This window comes from Carcharhinus amblyrhynchos, chromosome 27 (genome assembly GCF_965287045.1).
Source record: "Carcharhinus amblyrhynchos chromosome 27, sCarAmb.v2.hapA, whole genome shotgun sequence".
Classification (NCBI taxonomy): Eukaryota; Metazoa; Chordata; class Chondrichthyes; order Carcharhiniformes; family Carcharhinidae; genus Carcharhinus; species Carcharhinus amblyrhynchos.
Genome location: NC_137350.1, coordinates 10,807,743 through 10,830,360, shown reverse-complemented (window position 1 = coordinate 10,830,360; position 22,618 = coordinate 10,807,743). Strand labels below are relative to the sequence as shown.

At 43.3% G+C, this 22,618-nt stretch overlaps 3 protein-coding genes across 3 annotated transcripts; all 3 read left to right on the top strand.

Moving 5' to 3' along the window:
* Window positions 1–48: 48 nt before the first annotated feature.
* Window positions 49–4,341, top strand: LOC145359251 (interferon alpha-F-like). Its single transcript, XM_080213752.1, has 4 exons — window positions 49–180; window positions 1,949–2,038; window positions 3,893–4,132; window positions 4,241–4,341. The coding sequence occupies exons 1-4, from the start codon at window positions 49–51 to the stop codon at window positions 4,337–4,339; spliced, it is 561 nt and encodes a 186-aa protein (XP_080069878.1). The 3' UTR covers window positions 4,340–4,341.
* Window positions 4,342–8,411: 4,070 nt separating this feature from the next.
* On the top strand, window positions 8,412–14,137 carry LOC145359254 (interferon alpha-F-like). The gene is made up of 4 exons (XM_080213755.1): window positions 8,412–8,543; window positions 10,332–10,421; window positions 13,691–13,930; window positions 14,039–14,137. Exons 1-4 carry the CDS (start codon window positions 8,412–8,414, stop codon window positions 14,135–14,137), a joined length of 561 nt encoding a protein of 186 aa, XP_080069881.1.
* A 3,305-nt stretch (window positions 14,138–17,442) lies between these two features.
* LOC145359263 (interferon alpha-F-like) lies at window positions 17,443–21,733 on the top strand. The gene is made up of 4 exons (XM_080213780.1): window positions 17,443–17,574; window positions 19,343–19,432; window positions 21,287–21,526; window positions 21,635–21,733. Exons 1-4 carry the CDS (start codon window positions 17,443–17,445, stop codon window positions 21,731–21,733), a joined length of 561 nt encoding a protein of 186 aa, XP_080069906.1.
* Window positions 21,734–22,618: the final 885 nt, after the last annotated feature.

Here is a 22,618-nt window from a genome sequence, read left to right as displayed (position 1 = left end):
CCACCAAAGCATCTTCCACATCGGGCTTTCCCTCTGACTCGGTTGGTCATGGCTTTGGCGAGTATTTGGAGAGTTTGGATGGTGTCGCTCTTCTTGTCCGGGACCCTCAGTCTGGGCTGTGAGAGGCTGCAGTTACAGCAAGTGCTCAACAAACACACACTCAGCAAACTCAGTCAAATGGTGAGTTGAAACTGGGAACGATCTTGAGGGGAGAGAGGGAGCGGGAGAGATTGAACCTGGAAGTGTTTGAAGGAGCAACTCTAATCTGAGAGAGAAATAGAAAGCAGACGTTGGGGTGAAGGGGACTGAGTGACGGATAAAAGGGAATGTGAGCCTGAGAGGGGGGAAATCAGAGACAGCTCATCAGTAACAAGCTCTCATCGTTATAGAGAGAGATGGATGTTCCAAGAGATTCGGAGGCGTGTTACACAGAAAACTTGGATAGCCAGTCAGACGAAAAGATACTGAGGCAGGTGAGCAATAACGATTTGAAGGAGGGTTTTAATGGGGTAAAGGGAGGCAGATAGGTTTCGGGTAGAAATTACAGAGGACTGAGTGTTGAGCAGCTGAAGAGACAGCACTCCCGGTGGGTGAATTAACATGGGGAATTGTGGAGAGGCCAGGATTGGAGCAGAGCAGATATCTCGTAGGGATTAGAGGCTGGAGGTGAGTACAGAGATAGGGAGGGATGAGGGCCTGTCAAAGTTTGAAAATGAGGGTGAGATTTTTAAAATCAAGGCTTTCCTGAAGCAGGAGCCAAAATAATTCAACGAGCACAGGCGTAATGGGTAAATGGTGAGTGATGTCCCCATGGGGCAACTTGGAGAGGAGAATTAGGGAGAGATCCTCATGGACAGCAGAGGCTGAAAGTTGGGGTGCCTGGTGGAGTGTGGGCGAGAAAAGATGCGATTCTGGATATTCTCAGGGTACAATGACTTCAGTAAGAATGAGAGGCAGAGAGAGTGCTCCCAATCAGCTGCACAGTGGGGGAGAGAGTGGAATGATGAGGGTCTGCTCGCCCATGTCAAAGGCTGCGGACAGAGCGACAAGGAGTAGGGAGAGTTTACCTGTGTCACGGGCACATTGACTGCCATTTCCGAATGTAATAATCACCTTATGGAGCTCTGATGAGAAAATAGGTTGGGCCGCCTTGGGGCAGAGAACTCAAGAAGAACAACCCCGAAATCCAACAATCTGACCAACCGTAACTTTATTTTTCCCTTAAGTTTGAATTCGATCACTTTGAAGGCAATAATCTATTTTTACAAAATGGATATTGATAACATTGATCCAGATTGTTGGAACTTTGAACTGGAACCGAGCGCTGTTTGTGATTTGTGTATCGGAATCTTCCAGTCTCTGGTTCCGGAATCTCCCGCTTTCACATTCCTTACCTCAGACAGGGAGCAGACTAATTATTCCTCACCTGAAAAACTTCCAAAACTCCCGTTACCAGATTTCACTTTTTCAATGTAAGCGCCAGCCCCTGCAGCAGCATGACCAGGAACTGTTCCTCCCAGCAGAGTCCACATATAAATACGGATACACAGCGAGAGACACAGACAGACACACGGAAAGAGGACTGAACAGTTCAGCCGTTCACTCGGTATTCAGAGGCGGAACTATTTAGATTTTCATTCGTTTGAAAATAATTGTTATTCGGAGTTGAACTCAGTCGGTGTCTTATCCTCACTTCGGGGTTTCATTCTGACTCGGTTGGTCATGGCTTTGGCGAGTATTTGGAGATTTTGCATGGTGTTGCTCTTCTTGTTCGGAACCCTCAGTCTGGGCTGTGAGAAGCTGCAATTACAGCAAATTCTCAACAAACAGACACTCAGCAAACTCAATCAAATGGTGAGTTAAAGCTGTATTCTGAGCAGCGTGAGCAATGTCAAATCATCACAAATTTCTGGGGATTTATAATTAATTATATTTTTTCTCCTCTCAGGGTGGCTCCTTTCCCCAGCACTGTATAAAACAGAGACACTTCCTGAAATCCAAAGCCTTGGATGTGGTGAAACTTTCGAAGGAATTAGAGGTGAGTAAAATCTCGGTTCATTTTATTTAGACACTGGTCGTTTTATTTAGACAGAGGTTTCATAAAAAGTTACAATCTGATCGGAACTGGCAACCGTAAATACCTTCAATCGTGTGATTTCCACCCATTGTGACAATAACAGAACCCTCTGTCATTGTATTTCATTCTGCATCTTACTCACTAATAATTTCACTCTTACCGCACTTACTAACTCTCTGTCTCGAAGCCCCTGAAATTCTATCCGCCTCTCTAACCATTCCTTCCTCTCCAATAAGACCACTTGCTTTAATAATCTGTTGCCCGCGAACTATTTCATTTTCTGCCTCTTACACTTTCATTCTTCTGATCACTATCACCCCCAAAAACATAAATTATTCATAACACTTGCGGAAGAGCATTACGAAACATTTCAACTTCAAATTGATAGAAAGTGCAGTGAAATTCAACATGCCTCCATGCAGCATGTCCCACTCTTATGTGACTCAGTGTAACTGAAATATCCCTAGCGTTAACAATATTCATTACATGTTGTGGATACAGCGTCAGTGCAGAACATTTTAGGATTATGGTTGTTTCCGAAAGGCAGTAAAGGGAAAACTGTTCCCATTAACTGATGTTCGACGGTCCGGGAGACACAAATTGAATGTCCAAATAAGGGCCTCATCCCCACTGACAACTTTACACAATTAGTAAGAATCAGGGGATTCACAAGTGGGAATCTGGAGAGTCATCTTGTCGGTTTGCTTTCAGGTTGCGAGTATTGTAAGTGGGATCAGGAGGAGTTGTGCGTATGTCTCTCATTCAAAGGCAGTACTTGACTGGTCAAGTGACCCAGCATCTGGTGAGGACAGGAAGCAACATTCCCAGTTGCACTGCCACAGTGATACCCCTTTTTTATCGATTTTCTTTACTACTTCTCCCTTTACAGTAACACTTGAAGCATCTCCTTCTGAACTGAAGCCAAATTCAAATTACTGATTTCAAATAAATGTCTTGGACTCTTATCTTCTCCCCCTCGAGCCCAATACTGGCATCGCCGTATTCTTTATATTCTTATGACCCCTTTTTAGCTTCTTCTTTACCATATCTATCGTTAATACTCATGCACCGTAATTGCCCCTCATTCCTTTTGATAATTTTGGTGTATATGTGCTGAGTGCAGCCCGGTTCTATACTGAACAAAGAGTCTAATTTTTATTGTAAATCAAATGGCCTCTGGCCTCGCTGCTTCATTAAAAGGAGCCCGGTTTGTATCCAAAACATCTCCAATTTTTAAAACTCCCATTGCTTATTTGCAATTATTATTGACCCAACAAGATTCAGGAGGTAATAATGGCACAGTACTCATGCCACTGGATTCATAATCCTAGTGTTCTGCTCTGGGAACTTTTGTTCAATTAACACCAGGGCAGCCAATCGAATTCATGCTGAATTCATAAATCTGGAAATACAGCTAATCCCAGCAATGGGACTGTCATAGATTGTTGTAAAGATCCATCTAATTCATTAAGACCTTTAAAGGAAGAAAATGTGCTGTCCTTACTTGGTCTGGCCTACAAGTGACTGCAAACCCACAATCATGTGGTTGACTCTTTAATGTTACCTGAAATATTCATGTCAAATACAATTAGGGATGAAGAACCAATTCTGTCTTTGCCAGTGATGCCCACATCCCATGAAGGAAGAAATAGTAATCTTTGATTCCAATACACATAGGCCTGATCCCCTTTTAAGTCACTGAAAGTGAACATTTTCCATTTGAACATTTTTTAGCCTTGTCTGTTTATGGCCTATATCATACTATGCATTATGGGAATGGAATCTGTGTAATGACATTGTGCATATTTTGTATAGACAGAGGACAGGATCCGGATTGTCCATCAAACTCTGCGACACATCAACAAGATCTACAGCATGAATCTGGGTTCAGTCACATGGGCCCGAGACAAGGTGGAACATTTCCGACTGATCCTGGATCGGCAGCTCAGTGAGCTGCAAGACTGTGTCAGGAAACAGGAGTCAGAGCACAAGATGAAGAGAAACTTCACCATTCACAATTACTTCAGGAAACTGGAAAAGTTTCTCAAACAGGAGGTAGGACTATTGGTGATTGACTGTGTGGTTATTGGCATGTACATTAATTCACCCCTTTGGAATCTATTCATTCTGTAATCAATTTTCCTGAATAATTTTCTTTTTCAGAAATTCAGTGAATGTGCCTGGGAAATAATCCGCACTGAGACCAGGGCCCAATTACAACAGATGAATTCCGTAATGGCACAAATCAGGGGAAGAAACTGAAAAAGACTTTTCTATTACAGACTGGGAACAATGGATATTTATTTTAAAGAATTTTCATAAAAAACTATATTTATTTATGGATATTTGTAGTGAATTTTATACTTTATTTTAATAATGAGAGAACAATGGATGACTATTTATTTTTATTTATTATTTATTTATTGGTATTTATTTATTGATATTTATGGCTGTGTTATTACCTCTGGTGCAACGTTACATTTTCAGTGTGTGGAGAGTCTGATTTGGAATGTACTGTCAGGCTTTCAAGAAGTGGGTTTGCGGAACAATTAACACAGAGCCCCGCTAACCTTTCCATTTCTGCCCTCCTAAATGAACAACATTTCAGCGAATCTCACCTACCCTAATTTATTGATATTTATTGTTGTGATAGCTTTGTGTAACAAAATGCGACAGTTTCCACAATGTATAAAATGAGTTTAAAAATGTTAACTTATTGATATTTATTCAGAGTAATGGAATAGGCAATGTTTTTCTACACTGTCAATTTTTATACTGAATGAGACCATGTTTTTATGTATTTAATACTTACAATAAATTGTTTTCAATAATGCACATTTTTTGAAATTATGTTTCTTTCTCATTTCTGTGAGTTTGCCCGAAAGACCCATCTGATTCACTCATATTTGTAAGGAAAGGAAATCTGTCCTCCATTCCTGTTCCGGCCTACATATGGCTGCAGAACCACACAATGTGGTTACCTTTTAACTGTCCTCTAAAGTGGACTAGCATGCCATCTCCATTAAATGCAATTAGGTATGTACAACAAACACCAACCATTCCCATGACATGCAACCCTTTGAGTCATAGAGGTTTACAGCATGGAAACATGCCTTTCGGCCCAATTTATCCATGTCACCCTTTTTTTAAAACTCCTAAACTAATCCCAGTTACCCACATTTGGCCAATATCCCTCTATATCCATTGTACCCATGTAACTACCTAAATGCTTTTTAAAACATAAATTTGTGCCTGCCTCTACGACTACTTCTGGCAGCTTGTTCCAGACACTCACCACTCTCTGTGTGAATAAATTGCCCCTCTGGACACTTTTATATCTCTCCCCTCTCACCTTCAATCTATGTCCTCTAGTTTGAGACTCCTGTTCCTCTGGGAAAAAATATTGACTATCTACCTTTTCTACGACCCTCATTATTTTACAGACCTCTATAAGGTCACCCCTCAGCCTCTTACGCTCCAGAGAAAAATGTCCCAGCCTACACAGCCTCTCTTCATAACTCAATCCATCAAGTCCCAGTAGCATCCTAGTAAATCTTTCCTGCACTCTTTCTAGTTGAATAATATCCTTTCTATAATAGGGTGACCAGAATTGCACACAGCATTCCAAATGTGGCCTTACCAATGTCTTGTACAGCTTCAACAAGATGTGAACACCCCATGTGAACAAACTTTTAAAAAGCGGCAGAGTACAGATTGGGAAATCAGTCAATGAGCTGAGGAAAGATTAGTCTATGATTAGAAAGAGAATATGTGGAACATGAGGATGAAAATCTCTCATGTGGTATCTTGGTTTACACCTTCTGGAAATCTGCATGTTAAATAGTGATCGTATTACAAGAGAACACAAGAGAGAGAAGCAATCCACTAATTCCAGATTACCAACCTGATAGTTACCCACAATCAATATCATTAAACCAGGTTCTCTGTTTGTTATCAGAGTGCTGTTTGTGGGAATATGAAGCACAAATTGGTGCATGTGTTTCCTATATTACAACAGTCAATGTGCCTCAAAGGCACTCTATCAGCTGTCAAATTCTTTGAGATACTCTGTGACCAGTGAGGGTGCCACATGGATGTCAGCCTTTTGGCAAAACAATTACACTGAAAATTGGGCTGACATGAAACTGGCCCCACCCCAGTGTAAATTATTCACCATTGAAATTATTTACAGGCCTTCAATAAGGCTCAAGACATAGAATTGGGTCATTTTGGTGTGAGGATAGCAATAGACCTGTGATAAAGTGATTGTCATGGTAACTTCTGAATTTGAAAAGAAAATTAGAAGAAAATAAATATAGCATTTCAGATTCACCAGAAAATGGACCTGTCTTTTTAAAGGTCATTTTCTGACATTTTAAAGCAGGATTTGAGCAGCGGGTAAACTGATAAGTTGATTCAAATGCTTATGGTTTGGATCAACAGATACCTTGAATGAGTTAATCTGCACTCAAATGAACGCAGAAATGCACAAATTAATAGTTTAGTGTATTTTTTAAAATCTGTTTTGAATATAGCATCCTGTTGTGCTGCTTCATGTCACATTTGGTTTCTGGCAATTAATTTGGACCAGAAAGTTTTGCAGAAAACCTCTCAATCTAGGTGGGGGTGATGGAGGTGGAGAAGATTAAAAGAAAGGATAAAGGAACTGCTGTACAGTTGTCTTCAATTTTTACAGAGCGTGAAATCTCTACTAATTGTAAAATATTTATACCTGGAATTCTGCATCCCTTTCACCAACTTAACACTGAGTTCCGCACCACCGCCGCACAGTGGCAGCAAGTGTGTGCCATCTAAAAGGTTAACTGTAGTGATCCACTCAGGCTCCTTCAACAGCACCTTCCAAACTCACCACTCCCACCTCTAGAAAATCAAGAGTAACAGGCACATGTTAACAACACAGCCCGCAACTTCACCCTCAAGTCACCCAGCATGCCGACTTGGGACCACATCACCGTTCCATCACAGTCTCTGGATAAAAATCCTGGAACTCACTTCCCAATACAGCTGTAGATTTATTTACTTCACAAGGACAGCAGCAGGTTAAAAAAGGCTCATCACCACCTTCTGAGGGGCAATTAGGAATGAGTAACAAATGTTAGCCTGCAGAGTCGCTCATATCTCATGAAAGCATCGGTCGGCGAGAAGACACAATGGGCCGAATAGCCTCCTTCTGCACTGTAGGATTGTGTGATCCAGTTGGTGCTGTGGGATCTCACTCCCACCGACACCCGGACTGAAGATTCGGACCCGAGTTCCATCTGACAGGGATTCGCTGCCATTCCCTGTGGAACGGGGGGATAATCCCGGATATCAGAAAACCTCTGGCAGCCCCTCCCCTCAGCCCTCTCAGTGTGAGCCGCTCTCTTCACAAACTCTCCCCACTGTCGGAAATGACAAAACGCCTCACTTTCCCTGAATCACTTTCGTTTTCGGAACAAACTGACGCAAGGTTCATTTCCAGAGAGAAAGTGAGGCGGACACTTTCCCGGGAGAGAGAGAGAGAGGAGAAAGAAACGGGACGAAAGTAAAGGGAACGGGATCACTTTCCCACTCAGAATCGGAATAGATTCAACATTCTCTCAGAGTCTGGAAATGGCTGCAGAAAAGAAGCGAGAAATGAGCAACTTCTTGCAGTTAAAGAACGGATTGTGGGGCAGCTCAATGGGAGTGGAGTCAGTCTCCATAAAGCGGTGAGCCTGGGCTCTGAGCCGGCCTCTCTGCAATGTTCAAGCCGGGGAAGTGTGAACAGGACAAACGCGATGTGAACACAGCGGGGATATCAGAGACGATGGGGCCGAATGCCCGCCCCAAAGGCGCCACTTTCGGTGCCTCTGTAATCCGGATGCTCAAATGCAGCCCCCAGTCCATGTCCACTCTGTCCCCCAGCAGCACCTTAGTGCCCCCCGTGTGATGTGAAGCCCACACAACACTGAGCTGTAACCGAGCGCTGCTTGTGATTTTCTCCCGGGGATTTTCCCACTCGCTGCTTCGGGAGTCTCCAGCTTTCCCATTCCTCACCTCAAACAGAAACCGCACAAACTATCGATGTGCAGGAGCTCTCCCAAAACTCCTGCAGCCCATTTTCATTTTTGCAATGTAATGGGCACATATTAAAGCGGGCAGCATGGCAGTGCCTGTGGCAGCTCGCAGCAGAATCCACAGTCGCACCATTCGGCAACACAGGCGCTCGCTCCCGGATCACAAGCGGCTCCAATCCCACTTCCCGACTTGAATTCTCTTCGCAAGAACCGTTCTCGCCGCTGAACCACCAAAGCATCTTCCACATCAGGCTTTCCCTCTGACTCGGTTGGTCATGGCTTTGGCGAGTATTTGGAGATTTTGGATGGTGTCGCTCTTCTTGTCCGGGACCCTCAGTCTGGGCTGTGAGAGGCTGCAGTTACAGCAAGTGCTCAACAAACACACACTCAGCAAACTCAGTCAAATGGTGAGTTGAAACTGGGAACGATCTTGAGGGGAGAGAGGGAGCGGGAGAGATTGAACCTGAATGTGTTTGAAAGAGCAACTCTAATCTGAGAGAGAAATAGAAAGCAGGCGTTGAGGTGAAGGGGACTGAGTGACGGATAAAAGGGAATGTGAGCCTGAGAGGGGGGAAATCAGAGACAGCTCATCAGTAACAAGCTCTCATCGTTATAGAGAGAGATGGATGTTCCAAGAGATTCGGAGGCGTGTTACACAGAAAACTTGGATAGCCAGTCAGACGAAAAGATACTGAGGCAGGTGAGCAATAACGATTTGAAGGAGGGTTTTAATGGGGTAAAGGGAGGCAGATAGGTTTCGGGTAGAAATTACAGAGGATTGAGGGTTGAGCAGCTGAAGAGACAGCCCTCACGGTGGGTGAATTAACATGGGGAATTGTGGAGAGGCCAGGATTGGAGCAGAGCAGATATCTCGTAGGGATTAGAGGCTGGAGGTGAGTACAGAGATAGGGAGGGATGAAGGCCTGTCAAAGTTTGAAAATGAGGGTGAGATTTTTAAAAATCAAGGCTTTCCTGAAGCAGGAGCCAACATAATTCAACGAGCACAGGCGTAATGGGTAAATGGTGAGTGATGTCCCCATGGGGCAACTTGGAGAGGAGAATTAGAAAAGGGAGCAGGGAGAGATCTTCATGGACAGCAGAGGCTGAAAGTTGGGGTGCCTGGTGGAGTGTGGGCGAGAAAAGATGCGATTCTGGATATTCTCAGGGTACAAAGACTTCAGTAAGAATGAGAGGCAGAGAGAGTGCTCCCAATCAGCTGCACAGTGAGGGGGAAAGTTGAATGACGAGGGTCTGCTCACCCATGTCAAAGGCTGCGGACAGAGCGACAAGGAGGAGGGAGAGTTTACCTGTGTCACGGGCACATTGACTGCCATTTCTGACTGTAATAATCATCTTATGGAGCTCTGATGAGATAATGAGTTGGGGCCGCCTTGGGGCAGAGAACTCAAGAAGAACAACCCCGAAATCCAACAATCTGACCAACCGTAACTTTATTTTTCCCTTAAATTTGAATTCGATCACTTTGAAGGCAATAATCTGTTTTTACAAAATGGATATTGATAACATTGATCCAGATTGTTGGAACTTTGAACTGGAACCGAGCGCTGTTTGTGATTTTTCGATCGGAATCTTCCTGTCACTGGTTCCGGAATCTGCCACTTTCACATTCCTTACCTCAGACAGGGAGCAGACTAATTATTCCTCACCTGAAGAACTTCCAAAACTCCCGCTACCAGATTTCACTTTTTCAATGTAATCGCCAACCCCTGCAGCAGCATGACCAGGGACTTTTCCTCCCAGCACAGTCCACATATATATACGAATACACAGAGAGAGACACAGACAGAGACACGGAAAGAGGACTGAACAGTTCAGCCGTTCGCTCGGTATTCAGAGGCGGAACTATTTAGATTTTCATTCGTTTGAAAATAATTATTTTTCGGAGTTGAACTCAGATCCGGTCGGTGTCTTATCCTCACTTCGGGGTTTCATTCTGACTCGGTTGGTCATGGCTTTGGCGAGTATTTGGAGATTTTGCATGGTGTTGCTCTTCTTGTTCGGGACCCTCAGTCTGGGCTGTGAGAAGCCGCAATTACAGCAAATTCTCAACAAGCACACAATCAGCAAATTCAATCAAATGGTGAGTTAAAGCTGTATTCTGAGCAGCGTGAGAAATGTCAAATCATCAGAAATTTCTGGAGATTTATAATTAAGTATATTTTTTCTCCTGTCAGGGTGGCTCCTTTCCCCAGCACTGTATAAAACAGAGACACTTCCTGAAATCCAAACCTTTGGATCTGGTGAAACTTTCGACGGCATTAGAGGTGAGTAAAATCTCCGTTCATTCTATTTAGACAGAGGTTTTATAGAAAGTTACATCAAGAACCTGATCGGAACTGGCAACTGCAAATACTTTCAATCGTGTGATTTCCACCCATTGTGACAATAACAGAATTCTCTGTCATTGTATTTCACTCTGTACCTAATTCACTAATAATTTCACTGTTACCGCACTTACTATCTCTCTATGAGGATCTATGAGGTTCTATGAGGATGTGTCTCGGGCAGTGGATAGAGGAGAGCCGGTGGATGTGGTCTTTCTGGATTTTCAGAAGGCGTTTGACAAGGTACCTCACAAGAGGTTATTGCAGAAGGTCAGGGGACATGGAGTTGGGGGTAGGGTGTTAGCGTGGATAGAGGATTGGTTGTCAAATAGGAGGCAGAGAGTGGGGGTCAATGGGTGCTATTCGGATTGGCGGTTGGTGACGAGTGGGGTGCCCCAGGGGTCGGTGCTGGGGCCTCAGCTATTTACCATTTATATAGATGATCTGGAGGAGGGAACCGAGTGCAGGGTGTCGAAATTTGCTGATGACACCAAGATTGGGGGAAAGGCAAATTGTGCGGAGGGTGTGGAGAGTCTGCAGAAGGATCTAGATAGGCTGGGCGAATGGGCCAGGAAATGGCAAATGGAATTTAATGTTGGCAAGTGTGAGGTGGTCCACTTTGGTAGGAAGAATGGTAGGAAGGACTGTTACTTACGTGGCGAAAAACTGCAGCAGGCGACGGTGCAGAGGGACCTCGGGGTCCTTGTGCATGAGTCGCAAAAACCCAGCTTGCAGGTGCAGCAGGTGGTCAGGAAGGCGAATGGGATGCTGGCCTTCATAGCGAGGGGGATTGAATATAAAAGTAGGGAGGTCTTGCTGCAGCTGTATAGGGCATTGGTGAGGCCGCAGCTGGAGTACTGTGTGCAGTTTTGGGCGCCGCACCTGCGCAAGGATGTTTTGGCCCTGGAGGGAGTGCAGAGGAGGTTTACTAGGCTGATACCGGAGTTGAGGGGATTGAGCTATGAGGAGAGGCTGAATAAACTAGGCTTGTACTCGTTAGAGTTTAGAAGAATGAGGGGAGATCTCATTGAGACGTATAAGATGATGAATGGGATGGATAGGATAGAGGTGGAGAGACTCTTCCCGCTCAAAAAAGACAGTAGGACTAGGGGGCACAGCCTCAAGATAAAGGGGAGGCGGTTTAGAACGGAGTTGAGGAGGAACTTCTTCACTCAAAGGGTGGTGAATCTCTGGAATTCTCTGCCCGTTGAAGTGGTGGAGGCTGCCTCGCTAAATATTTTTAAGAAGCGGGTTGATGGGTTCTTGATAAGAGAGGGGATTAAGGGTTATGGGGAGAGGGCGGGAAAGTGGAACTGAGCCACAACAGATCAGCCATGATCTTATTGAATGGCGGGGCAGGCTCGAAGGGCTAGATGGCCTACTCCTGCTCCTATTTCTTATGTTCTTATGTTCTTATGTTCTTATCTCGAATCCCCTGAAATTATATCCGTCCCACTAACCATTCCTGCCTCTCCAATAAGGCCGCTTGCTTTAATGATGAGGTGCCCGCGAACTATTTTATTTTCTGCCCCTTACACTTTCATTATTCTGATCACTAACTTCCATCCCAAAAATATAAATTATTCATAACATTTGCGGAAGAGCATTACAAAACATTTCTACTTCAAAATGATAGAAAGTGCAATGAAATTCAACATGCCTCCATGCAGCATGTTCCACTCTTATGTGACTCAATGGAAGTGAAATATCCCCAGCGTTGGTAATGTTTGGGATACAGCCTGAGTGTAGAATGTTTTAGGATTATGGCCGCGTCCGAAAGGCAGTCAAGGCAAAACTGTCCCCATTAACTGATGTTCAACGGCCTGGGAGGCTCAAATTGAATGTCCATACAAGGGTCTCACCCTCACTGACAACTTTACACAATCAGTAGGAATCAGGGGATTCAGCAAGTGGGAATCCAGAAAGCCACCTTGTCCGTTTAATTCCAGGTTGCTAGTGTTCTCAGTGGGGTCAGACGGAGTTGTGGATATGTGTCTCATTCAAAGGCAGTACTGGACAGGTCAAGTGACCCGGCATCTGGTGCATTCCGCGATGTGATGGAAGAACAACAACCTTATGCTTCTGACCATTTTCCCATATCTCCTACAATCCTAACCTCTCTCGGACTTCCATCCAGGTCTTAGAAATGTCGTCCCTCTTTGGCCCTGCATTTTTGATAGGTGCATTGAGGAGAGTCAGCGACATTCCCAGTTGCACCGCCACATTGAAGCCCCCTTTTTATCCCATCCAATTTCTTTACTACTTCTCCCTTTGCTGTAACATTTGAAGCATCTCCTTCGGAACTGAGGCCAAATCTAAATTACTGTTTTCAAATAAACGTCTTGGAATCTAATCTTCTCCCCCCTAGTCCAGCACCAGCATCTTCACATTCCTCATATTCTTATGACCCATTTTTAGTTTCCTCTTTATGATACCTCTCGTTAATTCTCGTGCATTGTATTTACCCCTCATTTCTTTTGATATTTTTGGTGTATATGGTCTGCATTCAGCTTGGTTCTATACTGAACAAAGACTCTAATTTTTATTGTAAATCAAATGGCCTCTGGCCTCTCCATTTCATCGTAAGGAGCCCAGTTTGTATCCAAAACATCTCCAATTATAAAAACTCAAATTGCTCATTTGCAATTATTATTGACCCAATGTTATTTAGGTGGGAATAGTGGCACAGTGCTCATGCCACTGGATTGATAATCCCGAGGGCTAGTGTTCTGCTCTGGGAACTTCTGTTCAATTTCCTTCAGGACAGCCAACCGAATTCGTTCTCAATTTATAAATCTGGAAATACAGCTAATCCCAGCAATGGGACTGTCATAGATTGTTGGAAAGATCCACCTGGTTCATTAATGACCTTTAAGGAAAGAAAACCTGCTGTCCTTACTTGGTCTGGCCTACAAGTGACTGCAAACCCACAATCATGTGGTTGACTCTTAAATGTTACCTGAAATATTCATGTCAAATACAATAAGGACGAGCAACAAATTCTGGCCTTGCCAGTGATGCCCACATCCCATGAAGGAAGAAATAACAAACTTTGATTCCAATAAACATAGGCCTGATTCCGTTTTAAGACACTGAAAGTGAACATTTTCCATTTGAACATTTTTCGCCTTCTCTGTTTATGGCTTATATCATACTATGCATTATTGGGAATGGAATCTCTCTAATGACATTGTGCATATTTTGTGTAGACAGAGGACAGGATCCGGATTGTCCATCAAACTCTGCGACACATCAACAAGATCTACAGCATGAATCTGGGCTCAGTCACATGGGCCCGAGACAAGGTGGAACATTTCCGACTGATCCTGGATCGGCAGCTCAGTGAGCTGCAAGACTGTGTCAGGAAACAGGAGTCAGAGCACAAGATGAAGAGAAACTTCACCATTCACAATTACTTCAGGAAACTGGAAAAGTTTCTCAAACAGGAGGTAGGACTATTGGTGATTGACTGTGTGGTTATTGGCATGTACATTAATTCACCCCTTTGGAATCTATTCATTCTGTAATCAATTTTCCTGAATAATTTTCTTTTTCAGAAATTCAGTGAATGTGCCTGGGAAATAATCCGCACTGAGACCAGGGCCCAATTACAACAGATGAATTCCGTAATGGCACAAATCAGGAGAAGAAACTGAAAAAGACTTTTCTATTACAGACTGGGAACAATAGATATTTATTTTAAAGAATTTTCATTTAAAACTATATTTATTTATGGATATTTGTCGTGAATTTTATACTTTAATGATGAGAGAAGAATGGATGACGTGTTGGGTTATTTATTTTTATTTATTTTTAATTTATTGATGTTTACGGCTGTGTTATTTTCCTCTGATGCATTGTTACATTTTCAGAGTCTGATTTGGAATGTACTGTCAGGCTTTCAGAAAGTGGGTTTGCAGCACAACAAACCCTGAACCACGCAGACCTTTCCATTTCTATCCCCCTAAATGGACAGTTGAACCAATTTCAGCGATTTTATTGATATTTATTGTTTTGATGTCTTTTTGCAACTAAATGTGACAGTTTCCACAATGTGTAAAATGCGTTTAAAAATGTTAAGTTATTGATATTTATTTAGAGTTATGGAATAGACAATGTTTTTCCACACTGGCAATTTTTATACTGCATGAGACCACGTTTTTATGTATTTAATATTTACAATAAATTATTTTTAAGAATACATATTTGCTGAAATCATGTTTCTTTTTTATTTCTGTGAGTTTGCCCGGAAGTCCCATCTGATTCACTCATGTCTGTAAGGAAAGGAAATCTGCCCTCGATACCTGTTCTGGCCTCAACATGGCTGCAGACCCACAACAATGTGGTTCCCTTTTAACTGCCCTCTGAACTGATCTAGCATGCTTTCCACCCGAAGGGAAATTAGGGATGGACAACAAACAGGGCCCATTCTCGTGACATGCAACCAATGTGAACAAAATGCAGAGTATAGATTGGGAAACCAACCAATTGGCTGAGGAGACATCAGTCCCTGGGTCGGAAAGAGAATAAGTGGAACGTCAGATGAAAATCTCTCATGTGCTATCATGGTTTATACCTTCTTAAACGATGATTGCATTGCAAAAGAACACAAGAAGGAGGAGCAATCCACTCATTCCAGATTGCCAACCTGATTATTACCCACAATCAATACCATTAAACCACGTTCTCTGTTCGTTATCAGATCGCTGTTTGTGGGAGTATGAAGCACAAATTGGTTCGTCTTTTTGTGAAACGATTATAGTGAAAACTGAGACGACGCGAAACTGGCCTCACCCCAGTGTAAATGATTGACCAATAAACATGTTAACAGGCCTTCACTGGGGCTCCAGAAACAAAATTGAATCATTTTGGTGTGAGGACAGCAATAGACCTGTGAAAAAGTGATTGGCAATATAACATTTGAATTTGAGAAGAAAATAAAAATTGCACTCCAGATTCACCAGAAAATGGGCCTGTCTTTTTAAAGGTCATTTTCTGACATTTCAAAGCAGGGTTCGAGCAGCGGGTAAACTGATAAGTTGATTCAAATGCTTATGGTTTGGATCAACAGACACCTTGAATGAGTTAATCTGCACCCAAATAAACGCAGAAATGCATAAACCAATAGTTTAGTGTAATTTTTAAAATCTATTTTGAATATAGCATCCTGTTGTGCTGCTTCATGTCACATTTGGTTTCTGGCAATTAATTTGGACCAGAAAGTTTTGCAGAAAACCTCTCAATCTAGGTGGGGGTGATGGAGGTGAAAAAGATTAAAAGAAAGGATAAAGGAACTGCTGTACAGTTGTCTTCAATTTTTACAGAGCGTGAAATCTCTACTAATTGTAAAATATTTATACCTGGAATTCTGCATCCCTTTCACCAACTTAACACTGAGTTCCGCACCACCGCCGCACAGTGGCAGCAAGTGTGTGCCATCTAAAAGGTTAACTGTAGTGATCCACTCAGGCTCCTTCAACAGCACCTTCCAAACTCACCACCCCCACCTCTAGAAAATCAAGAGTAACAGGCACATGTTAACAACACAGCCCGCAACTTCACCCTCAAGTCACCCAGCATGCCGACTTGGACCACATCACCGTTCCATCACAGTCTCTGGATAAAAATCCTGGAACTCACTTCCCAATACAGCTGTAGATTTATTTACTTCACAAGGACAGCAGCAGGTAAAAAAAAAGGCTCATCACCACCTTCTGAGGGGCAATTAGGAATGAGTAACAAATGTTAGCCTGCAGAGTCGCTCATATCTCATGAAAGCATCGGTCGGCGAGAAGACACAATGGGCCGAATAGCCTCCTTCTGCACTGTAGGATTGTGTGATCCAGTTGGTGCTGTGGGATCTCACTCCCACCGACACCCGGACTGAAGATTCGGACCCGAGTTCCATCTGACAGGGATTCGCTGCCATTCCCTGTGGAACGGGGGGAGAATCCCGGATATCAGAAAACCTCTGGCAGCCCCTCCCCTCAGCCCTCTCAGTGTGAGCCGCTCTCTTCACAAACTCTCCCCACTGTCGGAAATGACAAAACGCCTCACTTTCCCTGAATCACTTTCGTTTTCGGAACAAACTGACACAAGGTTCATTTCCAGAGAGAAAGTGAGGCGGACACTTTCCCGGGAGAGAGAGAGAGGAGAAAGAAACGGTACGAAAGGAAAGGGAACGGGATCACTTTCCCACTCAGAATCGGAATAGATTCAATATTCTCTCAGAGTCTGGAAATGGCTGCAGAAAAGAAGCGAGAAATGAGCAACTTCTTGCAGTTAAAGAACGGATTGTGGGGCAGCTCAATGGGAGTGGAGTCAGTCTCCATAAAGCGGTGAGCCTGGGCTCTGAGTCGGCCTCTCTGCAATGTTCAAGCCGAGGAAGTGTGAACAGGACAAACGCGATGTGAACCCAGCGGGGATATCAGAGGGAGTGGGGCCGAATGCCCGCACCAAAGGCGCCACTTTCGGTGCCTCTGTAATCCGGATGCTCCAATGTAGCCCCCAGTCCATGTCCACTCTATCCCCCAGCAGCACCTTAGTGCCCCCCGTGTGATGTGAAGCCCACACAACACTGAGCTGTAACCGAGCGCTGCTTGTGATTTTCTCCCGGGGATTTTCCCACTCGCTGCTTCGGGAGTCTCCAGCTTTCCCATTCCTCACCTCAAACAGAAACCGCACAAACTATCGATGTGCCGGAGCTCTCCCAAAACTCCTGCAGCCCATTTTCATTTTTGCAATGTAATGGGCACATATTAAAGCGGGCAGCATGGCAGTGCCTGTGGCAGCTCGCGGCAGAATCCACACTCGCACCATTCGGCAACACAGGCGCTCGCTCCCGGATCACAAGCGGCTCCAATCCCACTTCCCGACTTGAATTCTCTTCGCAAGAACCGTTCTCGCCACTGAACCACCAAAGCATCTTCCACATCGGGCTTTCCCTCTGACTCGGTTGGTCATGGCTTTGGCGAGTATTTGGAGATTTTGGATGGTGTCGCTCTTCTTGTCCGGGACCCTCAGTCTGGGCTGTGAGAGGCTGCAGTTACAGCAAGTGCTCAACAAACACACACTCAGCAAACTCAGTCAAATGGTGAGTTGAAACTGGGAACGATCTTGAGGGGAGAGAGGGAGCGGGAGAGATTGAACCTGAATGTGTTTGAAGGAGCAACTCTAATCTGAGAGAGAAATAGAAAGCAGACGTTGGGGTGAAGGGGACTGAGTGACGGATAAAAGGGAATGTGAGCCTGAGAGGGGGGAAATCAGAGACAGCTCATCAGTAACAAGCTCTCATCGTTATAGAGAGAGATGGATGTTCCAAGAGATTCGGAGGCGTGTTACACAGAAAACTTGGATAGCCAGTCAGACGAAAAGATACTGAGGCAGGTGAGCAATAACGATTTGAAGGAGGGTTTTAATGGGGTAAAGGGAGGCAGATAGGTTTCGGGTAGAAATTACAGAGGACTGAGTGTTGAGCAGCTGAAGAGACAGCACTCCCGGTGGGTGAATTAACATGGGGAATTGTGGAGAGGCCAGGATTGGAGCAGAGCAGATATCTCGTAGGGATTAGAGGCTGGAGGTGAGTACAGAGATAGGGAGGGATGAGGGCCTGTCAAAGTTTGAAAATGAGGGTGAGATTTTTAAAATCAAGGCTTTCCTGAAGCAGGAGCCAATATAATTCAACGAGCACAGGCGTAATGGGTAAATGGTGAGTGATGTCCCCATGGGGCAACTTGGAGAGGAGAATTAGGGAGAGATCCTCATGGACAGCAGAGGCTGAAAGTTGGGGTGCCTGGTGGAGTGTGGGCGAGAAAAGATGCGATTCTGGATATTCTCAGGGTACAATGACTTCAGTAAGAATGAGAGGCAGAGAGAGTGCTCCCAATCAGCTGCACAGTGGGGGAGAGAGTGGAATGATGAGGGTCTGCTCGCCCATGTCAAAGGCTGCGGACAGAGCGACAAGGAGTAGGGAGAGTTTACCTGTGTCACGGGCACATTGACTGCCATTTCCGAATGTAATAATCACCTGATGGAGCTCTGATGAGAAAATAGGTTGGGCCGCCTTGGGGCAGAGAACTCAAGAAGAACAACCCCGAAATCCAACAATCTGACCAACCGTAACTTTATTTTTCCCTTAAGTTTGAATTCGATCACTTTGAAGGCAATAATCTATTTTTACAAAATGGATATTGATAACATTGATCCAGATTGTTGGAACTTTGAACTGGAACCGAGCGCTGTTTGTGATTTGTGTATCGGAATCTTCCAGTCTCTGGTTCCGGAATCTCCCGCTTTCACATTCCTTACCTCAGACAGGGAGCAGACTAATTATTCCTCACCTGAAAAACTTCCAAAACTCCCGTTACCAGATTTCACTTTTTCAATGTAAGCGCCAGCCCCTGCAGCAGCATGACCAGGAACTGTTCCTCCCAGCAGAGTCCACATATAAATACGGATACACAGCGAGAGACACAGACAGACACACGGAAAGAGGACTGAACAGTTCAGCCGTTCACTCGGTATTCAGAGGCGGAACTATTTAGATTTTCATTCGTTTGAAAATAATTGTTATTCGGAGTTGAACTCAGTCGGTGTCTTATCCTCACTTCGGGGTTTCATTCTGACTCGGTTGGTCATGGCTTTGGCGAGTATTTGGAGATTTTGCATGGTGTTGCTCTTCTTGTTCGGGACCCTCAGTCTGGGCTGTGAGAAGCTGCAATTACAGCAAATTCTCAACAAACAGACACTCGGCAAACTCAATCAAATGGTGAGTCAAAGCTGTATTCTGAGCAGCGTGAGCAATGTCAAATCATCACAAATTTCTGGGGATTTATAATTAATTATATTTTTTCTCCTCTCAGGGTGGCTCCTTTCCCCAGCACTGTATAAAACAGAGACACTTCCTGAAATCCAAAGCCTTGGATGTGGTGAAACTTTCGAAGGAATTAGAGGTGAGTAAAATCTCCGTTCATTTTATTTAGACACTGGTCATTTTATTTAGACAGAGGTTTCATAAAAAGTTACAATCTGATCGGAACTGGCAACTGTAAATACCTTCAATCGTGTGATTTCCACCCATTGTGACAATAACAGAACCCTCTGTCATTGTATTTCATTCTGCATCTAACTCACTAATAATTTCACTCTTACCGCACTTACTAACTCTCTGTCTCGAAGCCCCTGAAATTCTATCCGCCTCTCTAACCATTCCTTCCTCTCCAATAAGACCACTTGCTTTAATAATCTGTTGCCCGCGAACTATTTCATTTTCTGCCTCTTACACTTTCATTCTTCTGATCACTATCACCCCCAAAAACATAAATTATTCATAACACTTGCGGAAGAGCATTACGAAACATTTCAACTTCAAAATGATCGAAAGTGCAGTGAAATTCAACATGCCTCCATGCAGCATGTCCCACTCTTATGTGACTCAGTGTAACTGAAATATCCCTAGCGTTAACAATATTCATTACATGTTGTGGATACAGCGTCAGTGCAGAACATTTTAGGATTATGGTTGTTTCCGAAAGGCAGTAAAGGGAAAACTGTTCCCATTAACTGATGTTCGACGGTCCGGGAGACACAAATTGAATGTCCAAATAAGGGCCTCATCCCCACTGACAACTTTACACAATTAGTAAGAATCAGAGGATTCACAAGTGGGAATCTGGAGAGTCATCTTGTCGGTTTGCTTTCAGGTTGCTAGTATTGTAAGTGGGATCAGGAGGAGTTGTGCGTATGTCTCTCATTCAAAGGCAGTACTGGACTGGTCAAGTGACCCAGCATCTGGTGAGGACAGGAAGCAACATTCCCAGTTGCACTGCCACAGTGATACCCCTTTTTTATCGATTTTCTTTACTACTTCTCCCTTTACAGTAACACTTGAAGCATCTCCTTCTGAACTGAAGCCAAATTCAAATTACTGATTTCAAATAAATGTCTTGGACTCTTATCTTCTCCCCCTCGAGCCCAATACTGGCATCGCCGTATTCTTTATATTCTTATGACCCCTTTTTAGCTTCCTCTTTACCATATCTATCGTTAATACTCATGCACCGTAATTGCCCCTCATTTCTTTTGATAATTTTGGTGTATATGTGCTGAGTGCAGCTCGGTTCTATACTGAACAAAGAGTCTAATTTTTATTGTAAATCAAATGGCCTCTGGCCTCGCTGCTTCATTAAAAGGAGCCCGGTTTGTATCCAAAACATCTCCAATTTTTAAAACTCCCATTGCTTATTTGCAATTATTATTGACCCAATAAGATTCAGGAGGTAATAATGGCACAGTACTCATGCCACTGGATTCATAATCCTAGTGTTCTGCTCTGGGAACTTTTGTTCAATTAACACCAGGGCAGCCAATCGAATTCATGCTGAATTCATAAATCTGGAAATACAGCTAATCCCAGCAATGGGACTGTCATAGATTGTTGTAAAGATCCATCTAATTCATTAAGACCTTTAAAGAAAGAAAATGTGCTGTCCTTACTTGGTCTGGCCTACAAGTGACTGCAAACCCACAATCATGTGGTTGACTCTTTAATGTTACCTGAAATATTCATGTCAAATACAATTAGGGATGAAGAACCAATTCTGTCTTTGCCAGTGATGCCCACATCCCATGAAGGAAGAAATAGTAATCTTTGATTCCAATACACATCGGCCTGATCCCCTTTTAAGTCACTGAAAGTGAACATTTTCCATTTGAACATTTTTTAGCCTTGTCTGTTTATGGCCTATATCATACTATGCCTTATGGGAATGGAATCTCTGTAATGACATTGTGCATATTTTGTATAGACAGAGGACAGGATCCGGATTGTCCATCAAACTCTGCGACACATCAACAAGATCTACAGCATGAATCTGGGTTCAGTCACGTGGGCCCGAGACAAGGTGGAACATTTCCGACTGATCCTGGATCGGCAGCTCAGTGAGCTGCAAGACTGTGTCAGGAAACAGGAGTCAGAGCACAAGATGAAGAGAAACTTTACCATTCACAATTACTTCAGGAAACTGGAAAAGTTTCTCAAACAGGAGGTAGGACTACTGGTGATTGACTGTGTGGTTATTGGCATGTACATTAATTCACCCCTTTGGAATCTATTCATTCTGTAATCAATTTTCCTGAATAATTTTCTTTTTCAGAAATTCAGTGAATGTGCCTGGGAAATAATCCGCACTGAGACCAGGGCCCAATTACAACAGATGAATTCCGTAATGGCACAAATCAGGGGAAGAAACTGAAAAAGACTTTTCTATTACAGACTGGGAACAATGGATATTTATTTTAAAGAATTTTCATAAAAAACTATATTTATTTATGGATATTTGTAGTGAATTTTATACATTATTTTAATAATGAGAGAACAATGGATGACTATTTATTTTTATTTATTATTTATTTATTGGTATTTATTTATTGATATTTACGGCTGTGTAATTATCTCTGGTGCAACGTTACATTTTCAGTGTGTGGAGAGTCTGATTTCGAATGTACTGTCAGGCTTTCAAGAAGTGGGTTTGTGGAACAATAAACACAGAGCCCCGCTAACCTTTCCATTTCTGCCCTCCTAAATGAACAACATTTCAGCGAATCTCACCTACCCTAATTTATTGATATTTATTGTTGTGATAGCTTTGTGTAACAAAATGCGACAGTTTCCACAATGTATAAAATGAGTTTAAAAATGTTAACTTATTGATATTTATTCAGACTAATGGAATAGGCAATGTTTTTCCACACTGTCAATTTTTATACTGAATGAGACCATGTTTTTATGTATTTAATACTTACAATAAATTGTTTTCAATAATGCACATTTTTTGAAATTATGTTTCTTTCTCATTTCTGTGAGTTTGCCCGAAAGACCCATCTGATTCACTCATATTTGTAAGGAAAGGAAATCTGTCCTCCATTCCTGTTCCGGCCTACATATGGCTGCAGAACCACACAATGTGGTTACCTTTTAACTGTCCTCTAAAGTGGACTAGCATGCCATCTCCATTAAATGCAATTAGGTATGTACAACAAACACCAACCATTCCCATGACATGCAACCCTTTGAGTCATAGAGGTTTACACTATGGAAACATGCCCTTCGGCCCAATTTATCCATGTCGCCCTTTTTT